The sequence below is a fragment of the Synchiropus splendidus genome, chromosome 3 (genome assembly GCF_027744825.2).
Source record: "Synchiropus splendidus isolate RoL2022-P1 chromosome 3, RoL_Sspl_1.0, whole genome shotgun sequence".
NCBI lineage: Eukaryota > Metazoa > Chordata > Actinopteri > Syngnathiformes > Callionymidae > Synchiropus > Synchiropus splendidus.
In genome coordinates, this window is record NC_071336.1 from 32,498,270 (window position 1) to 32,511,421 (window position 13,152).

The following is a 13,152-nucleotide window of genomic DNA, read 5'->3' on the forward strand; positions in this document are numbered from 1 at the left end:
GCGCCATCTAGTGGCCTACACCGTTTCATTGACCCTGCAGTAGTGCTTGATGATACCTCATCTACCCATCACTACTAGTAAGAGCTTCAATGGAGGGATGTCAGTGACTCATTTCATGGGAAGAGAAAAACAAAAGGGCCCGTGTCGACTGACAGCCGCAGAGGCTAAACACCACTTTTGGAGGGGTCGACGGTGGCAGCGAGAGTGAGTCACTGGAAGAAGAAAAGAGGTTGCTGGAGCAGCTAGCGTGTTTAAAGGAGCCAGTGAAGATTCTGTCACGATATGTGTAGGTTTTATTTGGCGTTTACAACAATAAATGCATTGACATGAAGCGAAGAAGGAGCTGCTGAGTCTGTAAACACGAGAGAGCGATGAGCAGAGGATCAAGCGTCGGATGCCAAACTCTCTCCGGCGCTTAATTGTGCCTAATTGTCCAGGACACACACACACACACACACACACACACACACACACACACACACACACACAGCCTTTCATACACGCATGGACGAGCGCTCACACAGCGGCAGCTTTCAGGCAAAAACAAGGCCTCGCCTTTGTTCCGTTTTTACTGGAGTCGTTGACGAAAGCAATACATGTCTGGCTGTGTAAACAACAATAAATATCAGACCCATACGATACGAACCATCAGTGAATGTTGATATTTGACAGGCTCTGTAGATGTGTCTTTTTAATCGGAATTCAACAGAAACATCGATGGTGGTGATCATGTGGACTCACTCACACTCTGTACAGTAACACGTTGAGATGTCCCATATTGTCCGAACGCATATCACATCTGCCGTGATGAAATGAACACATGAATTATTGCTGCTGTGATGCATGTAATAAACATGTCTGATAAAAGCAAGAACAATTTCTGCAGCCATTTTCAACACATCTGGCGATATCAGTTTTCTTTATGGCGGAAACCCAACATAGATGCTAACGCTAATATCTGGCTGATAATATCAGCAATGCCATATTTGAAATACTTTCACTTCTTATTTGTTTTCGTGTCTCAAGGACTCATCATCATGGCATTCTAGGAACATTAAGAGGTCAGGTAGCTTAGCACTTTAGCTTGGCCGAGCGCTACGACGACACTGGAATCAAAGCTAGATTAGCGCCCGAGCTACATTAAAACTAATGCTGACATTCTTTTGTACTGTAGAACTGTAGGCAATCGTGCTATGCTAAATTAGCATCTTCTTCATCATCATTTTAACACTTTGTACACTGAGAATTCCTAAACAGCACTACACATCCTCATTCCCACAGCATATTAACGTTGGGAGTGCAACGTGGAGGGCTGGTATAGGACACAAAAGTCCACTTCCCAACATCAAGATATTACGCTAGTGATGGGTTGACAAGGTTTCATGACACAGTGTTGACGGAAGCACTTGAAATATGAAAGCAACATGAGCAGGTTAGCTACATTAGCTATGAAGCGTCGGACTGCAAACGCTTTTTAAAAATGAACAGGAAGTTGACACCCTAGTTGCATCATTCAGTTACCCGTTTCGGCATTTACGCCTGTAGCACCGAAGCGAACAACATGAACCAGAGTCAAATTTCAGGAACTCACAGCTCAGCCTCACCTTTAAGGTGCCAAAAAGTGACTATTTTCAAGTGTACCGTGACGCTGAAGTTGGCCGACCACGTTGCATGTTGTCGCTCTGGGGGTTTGATAGAGTCAAATGCTTCCCCACCATCGTGGCATTCAAAAGAAGGTGTTGTTCGGAAGCTTGGGCTAGGCACTTGACCTGTGGTGCCACCATCAGGCACTGTGAGAGAAACGCATGATGAATTGAGGCGCTACATACCAACAGACACAAACTGGTACTCAGAGCGCCATCTAATGGCTTCACCCCAACCCCAACCGCACTGCCCGTGCCCACCACGACGCGGAAGACTGACTTCGGTGTCACTCTGGGATGCAAAAGTCCGCTTGAAAATAGTTGCGATTTGAATCCTTTGGAGTGAAAATGTGTTGTTTACATCCGGCACAAGCAGATTTCAGGGTTGTATCCTCCATCACAGATTAATGTCAAAGGGAATCGCACACAAATCACTCACACAAGATTGGTCACTGCTCAACCAGCCAAAGTACTCCCGCAGTACTCTCTAACAGGTATAACAAAAAAATATATATATTTATGTATGAATTCAAATATTACATTTTGGACAAATGTGAAGAATATATTTCTCTCTTGGATCCCGGGTTGAATCTGCGCTGCAATTCAATGTGCAAAATCGTGTGTTTAAGTCTTGTGTCTACACTGCGACCCAAAGGATCGAAATGTTTGTTCCCTCTTTGTCCGTGATCTGGTTCACGCGTCCTCGGAGGCAGTCTAGAGTCACATAGACTGCTGTGCCATTCTGGACCTGAAACGAGGTCCTGAGGCCGATGCTGGCCCACTCGCTGCCCTCTGGCATGGTGCCGGACACCTGCTGAGCCACAGGTCCCACCTGCCTGCCCGGACCGAGACCCGCCGTTCGCTGTAAAGTCAGCTTGATGATGTTGCAAGAGTGTATCAGCTTCAGGTTGATGGCGATGTTGGCGGTTCCTTTCTCACGGAAGACGAAGTTCTTGCGGGCGTTTGGCTCTCCAGAGCGGGCCAAGTGGACCTGCTCTGTGTCCGAGCTGATCTGCTGGAAAAACAAGGGTTTGTTCCGGACGGCTCCGAAAGGAAGACCGGTCTTGGACACGGTGGCGGTCAGAGCTGCAGACACGGCCGACGGAATCCACATAAGGCTCAGCATGCTGATGCCGGTGCCGTCACCGAAGTAACGGATGTTGCACTGCGTTGGAGATGTGATCTCGAAGCTCAGCGTGTCTCCTCCCTCCACTCTCAGCGCCCCGGAGAGGGTGATGGACGTGTCCCGGTAGTTGACACCGGTTTTGAAGGATTGCAGGGCTGACGGTCCGGTGCTGTTGCGGTTGGTGTGGGCAATGAGGAAGAAACCCTCTTGAATGCAAGTGTGTCCCATCGAGTAGAGCGCCTGCTGGAGGACAAACTTCACGACGCCACTCTCCGTGAAGCGCACGCCTCTGCTGTCATGGGTCAGACTGACCATGTAGGGGTCAGACACGGCGGTCATGCGGAACGTCGGGCGGTAGCTGGTCTGATAGTGGGCCAGCAGGGACATCTGCGCCGTCATGGCCACGGCTCCGGTATCGTGGGAGAGCCAGAGCAAACTGAACGTCGGGGAGTTGAGATCGTAGACATGAATGTCTTTGCTCTGGTTGCAGTGTTGGTTCGGACTCCTCAGCAGGACACTAATGGTGTGATTGGGCTCCACCTCCACCACACTGCTAATGCTCACACCTTGGAAGTACTTTCCGTCTGGCTGTTCGATGCGGACCCCACTGAGGTCCTGACCCTCTTCCTCTTGACTCACGTTGAGCCTCATTCCCACTTGTAGGAAGTTCCTGCAGCTGTGTTTTATGGCAAAGTTATGATCCATCCAGACCAGGCCGTGGTGCAGGAAGGTCACCCGCCCCTCCGCGTTGGACAGCAGGTCACTGCTCTCCTTACTTTGAACGTTGAGCTGTAGTCCAGGAAAGACCTGGCCTTTATTGATCCGGGCGGAGGGAAGAGCTACGCTGGCGGCCCAGGACCCTGAGAGGCGGGTATCTGACACGTGGCTGCAGACAGAGTCACTGATGGCCGAGCAGGGAACTGCGACAGTTTCCCCGTCGCAGTCGGAACATGCCTGGCACTCCTGCAGCTCCTGGTTATAGAAGTACTCATGGCCGCAGAAGCCCAGTACCGGCTGTCTCTCGGAGGCGCCCAAACACCGGAATCCTCCTGGGACGGGACCAGGAAGCATTAGACACTTAGGCTGATGTGGGTACGGAAACATGCTTCATGAACTGACCTGGAGTGTTCAGGCACTTGACGTGTTCTCCACACACGTTCGGTATTTCAAGACATTCATCTCGGTCCTAGAAAGACAACACAAAGTCCCATCATATCATAGTATAGAACCACACATACTGTAGCACGAGTTTAGCGACTGGCACATCGAAATCCATCGATTTGACATTTAGAGTCATGTTAAACTGAAAAAAAGGCTTTCTTAGAAAGTTAGCTGAGTGCTAGCTAGCTAGCCAACATAGCAAAACATTAGTAGTAACACGAAAACAACAAAACAACAGTTAGTAACATGAGTTACGTCCGGTACTACTTAGGTCCTACGTGAGTATTGAAGTTTAGTACCATATACAGTACAAGGTGATATTTGTGTCCACCAGATGGCTCTTCAGAGCACCATGACTCTCAGTGACCTCATGACTCGGGTTCCTCATCTCTGTGGTTCTTGTAAGGACTACAAAGAAAATCGCGCGGCCTGAAATAACTCCTGTGAAAGTGATGAAACTCAGTAAATGTCTGAAGCAATTACAAACGCCGACGGGTCCACCAGACTTGAGGGGTGCGTTAAGCAGGTGATAATCGATCGATCTCTGTATTTGCTTTTCTGTCCGATCCAGTTTCATTATTGCGATCGCGAACACGGCGCACATGTCCTGCTGACAACTCGTGGCCTTCGTTTTATGGATGCCGCTGACTTCATACCTGGCACATCCTGTCTGCTGTTGGCGAGCACTGCGAGATCAGGAAGAAGCCTGGCGGACACATGGTGCACTTCTCACACTGCGGCGGGTCCCGCTGGAAATCGCAGAAGTGATCCGAGCCGCACGTCGAGGGGCAGGCCAACAGCGGCTGCGGGAAACGAGCCTCCCCGATTACGTCCATCTCCTTGGAGTCCACGTCCATCTTGTGAACTGCGTAGGACTTCTGCAGGTGGCTGCGCGCCTGGCTCTGCAGACCCGCCAGGTGACTCTCAAAGTAGCTCTGCAGCTCCCCCTGCAGGCCCTGGAAGGACACCTGCTTGACCGTGTCGGAGAGGAGGCCGTACTGGGCTTTGACCACGTCCATCTGCTCGTACATGCGACGCTGCTGCTCCAGGATCTCACGCTGCTGGGACAAGAGCGCCTCCTGCTGGTCCGCCAGCTTCTGCTGCAGGTCACGGATGACCACCTGCTGGGCCCGTAAGGCGTCCACCAGCTTCTCCTGTCCCTTGGCCAGTTGCAGGTGAAGAATGAGGGCATCTTCAGAGGGGACTTCATTTTCACCTGAGAAGTAGAAATCAGTCATCAGTTCCACTTCCAACCTCCAGAAGATGCAGAGAGCAGTGTTGGAGTCTACAGGACTAAGAGGACATTGCAGAGGATACAAAAATGCCTATCCAAAGTCCCAAAGTTCCCACATTCACTGCTATTGCATGTGTATTCTCATGGCTGGAGAGTCAAACCCAGGGCCTAGGGGCCATAACCAGCCCGCCAAGTCATTTGACGTGGCCCGCGGAAGCTTCAGGTACCAATATAAGCTTCTCTCTTGTTTAGACTCATTTCCTGCATCAAGGAGTTGACCACACAACTGCCCTCTTGGCTTGGTGTGGGAGAGACGCACACAATGAGCGCATCATAGAAACGGAGGTGTGAAAACAGCTTGCAGGTCACTGATAGAGCAACTCACCCAAGCACAACTGCACCGTGAATTCTGCCTCGCAGGTCCCATATACTACCCAAGACCAAGCCTGCGATGCCCGGAGACAAAAAGAGAGCAAGACTCCGCGCTCTCATCGCAACCTTTTTGGGACCCATAGAACATCTTCTGGGACCACACGGCACTGGAATTTAAGTGGGGAATGGCTAGGATCAGGTCTTGATACTTGCATAAGTGAGGACTGACGGAAGCTCAGTCAGGTGTCAAGAGAGTCGACAGGGTTCAGACATCAGATCGTCCTTAAGACCATCATCCTTTGGGAGACTCGGGGCTGGATCCATCTGGCATGAGACGACAGGGAAATCCCCGGACCAGACGGAGGGAGCACATCTCCCCAATCTCCCTCGCAGTCACAGTGAAAGTGCCCCAGGAGAGACACACACCTGCGACCTGGCAAGACAATGGCACCGGCCAAACACTGCCTGGGTTCTCTGAGAGACACCGCACACCAACATTAGATGTAATAACAAATGATAGTGGGAACTGTTGGGCCATGAACAACCTTGATACTTCTGTCATTCCAGGCTCCACATCCCAGCTGTGTTTCAGTGGCCTCACCTGGTTCAAAGGCGGCATCAACCTGCCGTCTCATTCCCACATTCCCTCCCAGATCATCAATCGTTCTCCAGCGCAGGACTTGGCAGCCGCCTGTTTCCTTGAACCCTGAAGGTGACCTCTGACCCCTCAGCCTGTGACCTGGATTCTCAGAGCAACCAGAGAATGTGGGACTCCCTGTCATTGACCACCGACTGACTTCTCTGTGCGCGGGTCATGTGTTTGAGTCACATCCTGAGTCTTTGATTTATGAGCCAGTAAATGGGTCTGAAAAGCTCCTACTGGAGGAGTGGAACACCATAGTTGGTAAAATAGTTATCCAGCTAGCGGAAATTGAGCCCTGGGCAGCCGCCAGGATCTATTAACTCGAGCAAAAGCAGCCGCCAAAACGGCAACTGTTATTTTGGGAAACACCTTTGCCAGTCTGCGCTGAAGACGAGTGACGGTGAATGAACACGTTTAGACCAAGAGGGAGGGTGAATGTCGATGCTGGTGGACCATCAGACATATCACAACAATGAGGGTTCATCTGCAGTGGGGCCAGCACAACATTAAGAGGCGGTGTGGCCAGAATTCAGTCGGACCACACGGATTTTCTCTAAATTTCCTCAGAATAGCTCCATAACTGCTTCAGTCTTCAGTCACCAAACTCTTGATTTTCAACAATTTCCTGCTCTTTAGGAGCAAAATATTGGCCGGCAGTTCTCTCTCAGGTTCAGCAGATAAAGCAGAGATACAGACCTGGTTTGATGTCACACGTCAGCTGGACCCCCAAAGCGGCAGCACCCAGCTCTGGGGAAGGGTTTCCAAACTCGGGAAAATCCCCCAGGAATTGAGCGGCTCGGTCAGACAGATGCACCGGGGGGAACTGGGCTCTCTCCTCGGAACCGGCCGCACATCCTTCTCCCAAACAGGTCCTGCCGCGAGGTTTGGGTCTAATTCTGAGTGGAAGTCTGCACTCCAAGCCCTTGCAGTCTCTGGTGTCGTTGGATTGCTGAGGCACTTTTGGAGTGCAGTCTCCATCCACGCACCCCGGAGGAGAAGCTTCGGAAGACCTGGTCCATGAGCCGCTGCTGTCACCCAGTCGCCCTCGCTGAGTCTGGACCGCCAGGTGGGCTTCAGCTCTCGGGTAGGTGTGGTACTGACTCCCCACGATCTGAGCCGCCCACCCTTGCACCGTGGGGTTGTGGTGCCGCGGTGGTCTGGAGGATCTTCCGCTGGGACAGTGGGCTCCGGCACAGGGTCTTGGGTCGCCGGTCTCCCCGCCGTGGCAGTTGGTCCCCGTGCAGATCTCTGCAACAGCATCCAGTGAAGCCCAGGAGAGCACCAGCAAGCACAGCACTTTTCCATCCATATTTGTTCCCCCTCGGAAAAAAACAGAGCACCACAATCCAACGCTGAGTCAGCGGATCTCAATCTCCAGCTGTAAGTCTCAGTGATAAAAGTTTCCCGAACACAGAGCCTGAGACATTGCTGCCGCCCGCTCCCCGCTCCAGCTCCACTCTGCACCACAATGTCCGTATGTGGCATTCCTCAGACTTAATTAGCATCAGGTTTCCACAGTCACAAATTAACCCTTCAACTTCCCTGCGGAGCTCCCATTCAGGAATTTCCCCTCAGCTGTGTGAGCGCAGGTTTGGATCATGGGAGCGGAGAGAAGCAGCGGAACAGCCCCACGGCTCACTTTCGTTGGAACAAAAACATACATATACGTATATAAATATGAATTTGAGGCCGATAAACTGGAAGCAGAAGAGGACTGTAACTATTCAAGTCCAACTCTGACTCAACCCTTGGTACCAGTGGATGACCATAATGGCAATGTAAGCCGAGTCAGCAGATCAGGAACATTGTATTCGGCATCACGTCGTGTGTGTTTTATTATTCTTTATCGCCCGTCTGAATTCGGGAGGGATTTCACAAACAAACTCAAAATTACTGCACCAAAACATAACACTAAGAACGGGACGGGCAGCTATGTTTGTTAGGTTCAGCTGTGACTCCGTCATTGTTTTCTATGAACAAGGTGACGCTGCAGTTGCATCTGGATTTGGAGCCGTGGGTGACCCACCGATGAAATGTTGGGAGACTTGAGGGATCATCTTCACGTGCTGCTGAACGTGCAAATGCAGCTTCAGCAGCAGGTTTGGAGTTGTTCAGCTAGTGGGAACAGGAAGATATGAGCTGACAGACAAGACACAAGACCCGTCTGTTGAAGGCATCATTCATCCGCGTGTTCCTTGATGCTTATTCCTACTAGGGGAGAGAGGTGGGGGACACCCTGGACAGGACCCCAGGCCAAAACATGAAGCACACACCACTAGTGACACACACTGCCCTTCTTGACAACCTTAGACCAGCTAGTTTGAAGTCCAAGAGAATTAACAGCTCAAGTGGCACAGATTTGCCTCCCTAGTATAATAGTAATATCTCAAAAACATCTCATTCTACAGCTGTTTTACCTCCAGTAAGTTCCCTAAAAGCACAGATGTCCCTCAACAGGTGATGTAGTTATGTTAGCGTCCTCTAGAGGGCTTTCTTTTTTTTATTGTTGTGGCCCAAAATGCCTGGATTTGGTTTTTAAATTGCAGGGAAAGTCACAATCATTAATGTTTCTGGAAAAAAATGACAGAAAATAAGGACCGTCGCTAAATATATGTCCTGCTGACAACTCGTGGCCTTCGTTTTATGGATGCCGCTGACTTCATACCTGAAATAAGTAGTGCTGTCAGTCGATTAAAAAATTAATCGAATTATTTACTGGATTTTGTAATTCATTCATCGAATGAATCGCATGTTCATGTCATATTTGCTAAAGGTCTCCTGATAAAGAATTTGAGTTCTAGGACATTTAGAAATGGTAGTGCATGACTAGTCAATTGAATACAGTCAGAAGAGAAGATTTGAAATCCAGTTTTATATTGGTGAACTGTGCTTCATCAATGAAATCCAAAAGTAAAGGTCAAGCACATCTGCAGACCAGTTAGGCCAGGTGCATGGTTCAAGAATGTAGAACAAATACAGTGAAATAAAACATAGCTGTCTTCAAAAATGTAAAAACAAACAGCAATACAGTGAAATAAATAAAATAAAGCTGTCTTCAAAAATGTAAAAATAATATAGCAATACAGTGAAATAAATAAAATAAAGCTGTCTTCAAAAATGTAAAACAAACAGCAATACAGTGAAATAAATAAAATAAAGCTGTCTTCAAAAATGTAAAACAAACAGCAATACAGTTAAATAAATAAAATAAAGCTGTCTTCAAAAATTTAAAAATAATACAGCAATACAGTTAAATAAATAAAATAAGCCTGTTTTCAAAAATGTAAAACAAATACAGCGATTCAGTTCAATAAATAAAATTCTGAAATAAAATAAGGCTGTCTCAAATAGGCACTAAAGCTCAATATAGCAATTCAAAAATGAATAATAGAAGTATAACACGCCTCTATGGGTCCTTCAATGGGCCAAAATTCAAATGTGCAAGCTTTGGCTAGCCACCGTTGATACTCATAATTAATTGCGTTACATTTTTTAACGCGTTAAATTGCGGCGAAATTAATCCATCGAATTAACGCGTTAAAATGACAGCACTAAAAATAAGTCTTTCTTTTCGATGTTCCGTCAGTAGTTTCCGGGCTGACAGCGTGTCGTGAGCATGTTATGGCTCCTCACAAGGGCGGAGCCTGACGGAGGTTTGGATGGGCGGAGTCTGAGAGGTAAAGGTGATCAGCTGTGAAGCACTCATGAGGCTGGAGTCACACATCTCCAGTTGAACTGGACATTTATCGAGGCTGAACACTTGACTTTGAGCAGAGACACGCATGAAGATCCTGGGACCAATAACGTTTCCGTCTGACACGGCGCAGACCTCCATACGCAGCCTGCGGCACCACAAACGCATCAGTCAGAGAAGAAACACAGGGATCAGAAGCTCTCTCCTGCTCCCTCAGCTGGGTGGACCATGACGCATGAGGTCAAAACCTGCAGCCTGAAGGGCCACTGAGCTGCTCCTCACTTTGGTCTCAGATCACTGTCACCTCTAATTCAACTGCCTGTTTACGTCCCAGTGACCTTCTGGTCCTTCCTGCTGAAGGAGAGGAGCTGCTGCTCTTTGTTTGGTAAACCTTGGCTGTTGAGACAGCTGCTGGTGCTCAGCCAGGCGCCCTGACCTTGTCAACACTCGGGGAGCCTCTTTACAAACCTCTGTGTCGGAGACCTGAGGCCGGCCTCTGGAATGCAGGAGATCTCGGGAGGTTTCCGCCACAGGCCGATTGAAATGAATGTATTCAACTGCATGTGTGCAGATTGAGGTTATTTAAGGATGCGACTCCAGCGCTGGCAGCTTTCGCTATCAGAAAATGTGAGAGGAATTTTGAAAGGGAAAAACAACGAGGGGAAATCCAGACTTCATAAATGGCTTCGGATTATAGTTTTGAAAACAGCTGAGTTTTGATGGTTTGATGTTAAAAGTAGCTGCCGTAAGATTTTAACAAGCGTTTGCAGAGTTGAACAGGGACTTTAATAAATTGTAGAAATGTGTTTATGAATAACAAAAGAGTACTTTTACTGCCCACAGGTCAGTCTACCAAAAACTGCGCATCAAAGACTCATCCAGATGTGTGGGATTCAGTTAGGGATGAGACCCTAAACAGGGTGAGGTTGGCCACCCAGTGGTGGACAGCAGAATTGCACATATGGCCCGAGGGGGTTTGACTCCACTGACAGGATATGAAAAGAGCTTCGACACGTTGAAGAACTCCTCTCTCAGTTATGTCAGAGCCTCATTTCAGATGTAGAAACAGGAAGTGCTGTTGGTTTGGAATCACCTTTGGTGACCCCCTTTTTTAAGGGAATAAATTGTCGTTTTATTCTTTCATTTGAAGCAGTGGTAAGCCAACTGCAGCAAATATACATCAGCTTGAAGGTTAACCTGAAGAACTGATCGAAGATAAAACAACAAAACACTACAGGAAACAAGAGCACATACTAAGACCTGCCGTCTGGTTTGTTTTTAGCCATCGTTTGTTTCCTGATTCTAATATTCATGAGAGCAAAGCAACCTTGCAAATAGAGAAGCGACAGCTTCATTTGCAGTTCTGCATTTCCAGGGTCAGTCAGCCACCGAGTTTCATCATGTGTCTCCCTCTAATAGAGTTCCTTTTTCTCCCCCACACACCCGTCATTGCACGGTGCCCCTGTAGGGGGCCGCACACACCACTGTGGGCAGCGTTGGAACTGGATGATACGTGCTCCATAAACCCAACCTTCATCACAGGCGAGTCTCTAACCGAGCCAGGTGTGAAATGTGAGGACCTGAACGTGAGGCTGAGGCCACGCCTCTTCTGTCGCTCGATCGCTGTGTGAGAAGAATGAGTCGTCGCAGCTTGACGGAGGGATGTGAACAAAGGTGCGAGGTCAGATAAGAGAGCGAGGTCTGTTCCGCTCTCAAGATAACTCGCCTCGTAGCAGCACAGCGATGTCTCAAGATTTCTCTTCCTGATTCCAAATGGCGAGCGAAAGAGAAGGCCACCAGCTTACGTTGATATCCTCCACTGACCTATGAAAAACTGAGCCACCTACTCGAACTTCAAATGAGAAAATGACAGTGTACAAAACCAGTGGAACGGAACAAGATCGGGAAGAGGTTCGGCTCCTGGAGTCTGAGTGGGAAAAGTGGTGACTGTCCTGTCCTGGTTGGAGATGACATCCTCCCCCATTTGGGTGAAGTGAGGCTGAGGAACGTTGAAGCCAGAGCCGAGCCAAAAGACAGAGCTCTCCATTTGCCAGCCGACCGATGCTCCAGCTCTCACCTGAGGTCACGGGCTAAAGGAAGAAGAAGGCTCATACTGGAGACTCTTCTCTGTGGGGCTACGGTGACTGTCTAAAACAAACTCGGTTACAGTGATCTAAACTGTTCCCATGATGCTGTGCAGTCCAGTCAACCACTCACAGTGGTGGAGTGCTACAACATGGCTCCGCCTCCACAGCCGGTCAAAACACATGGACAAAAGCAGCACATTTAGCACTTTAATGTCAACAAAACACCTATCATTTCAATGGTCTGATGATGGTAGTGTAGTCCAGGAAGAGTCAATATGACGTCACCGTTTCACAGAACCATTCAGTATCGCTAGATAACAGTAGACCTCAGCTGGTGCGACCATCTCACAACTCTAAGTCTTCACTTTTCCATTCCATTGACTATATATATATATGGCTCTCATGGAATTACATTTAAAATATGAGGGTTTCGCGGCTCACTCTCAGTCAAAAAGGTTCCTGACTCCCTTGCCTGGAATGCAGGCAGAGAAACTACGGTTTGTATTGTGTATTTTTTAATAGTACTTTGCTGTGAAGTCAGAAAGTCGTTCATGAGAAGAGCCACATCTGGATGTTACGGGTTACGGCTCAGGCACAAGCTTTAGTCAACCATGAGAGACTCGAAGCAGAACAGCCAGCTGTTCGGGGGGAGAGGGTCGGACCTCGTCCTGTGGGTTGAGCTCACATGAGAGGACAGTGAAGGCCAGAACGCCAATAGTTTCTGCTTTCAGTCGGTCAGCTGGACTTGACGGCCACAAGTGTGCGCTCAGGTTTAGTTTGGTCCCGGCCGTCGTGCTGCAGTCACATGACAGAAGTGGAACACTTCCACTTTTCAAACGTTGCTGTTGTGGTGTGTCCGAACACGGACGGGGGTTGTCAAGTGGGATTAGATGAGAGGCACAACACTTTTCTACAAAACACCGAGGCAGTGTCTCCGCGTGTGGAGTCCAGCTCCAGTGAGAAACAGGGTCGATCACGCTTCCATCTTTCAGATCGGTGTGTAAACATTCTGAAACAATGATTCAACCGCGGTCAGCCTTCGCCCCCACAGCTCCACTCCCGTTCAAAGAGCCGCTATAAATCACCACGAGTGAGTGAATGATTAACAGCATCCGCGAGCGATCCCGAGTTCGGCCGCCAAGCGCCTCACTCTGCTTCACTCTTCTTCACTTCTAACACACGACGAGCAAAA

The 13,152-nt window shown here is 48.8% G+C and overlaps 1 protein-coding gene across 1 annotated transcript; it reads right to left on the reverse strand.

Moving 5' to 3' along the window:
- Positions 1-281: 281 nt before the first annotated feature.
- nell3 (NELL (neural EGFL like) family member 3) lies at positions 282-7,652 on the reverse strand. Its single transcript, XM_053860220.1, has 4 exons — positions 6,876-7,652; positions 4,587-5,146; positions 3,889-3,955; positions 282-3,818 (listed from the first exon to the last, which is right to left on the reverse strand). The coding sequence occupies exons 1-4, from the start codon at positions 7,486-7,488 to the stop codon at positions 2,281-2,283; spliced, it is 2,778 nt and encodes a 925-aa protein (XP_053716195.1). The 5' UTR covers positions 7,489-7,652; the 3' UTR covers positions 282-2,280.
- Between the last annotated feature and the right edge of the window lie 5,500 nt (positions 7,653-13,152).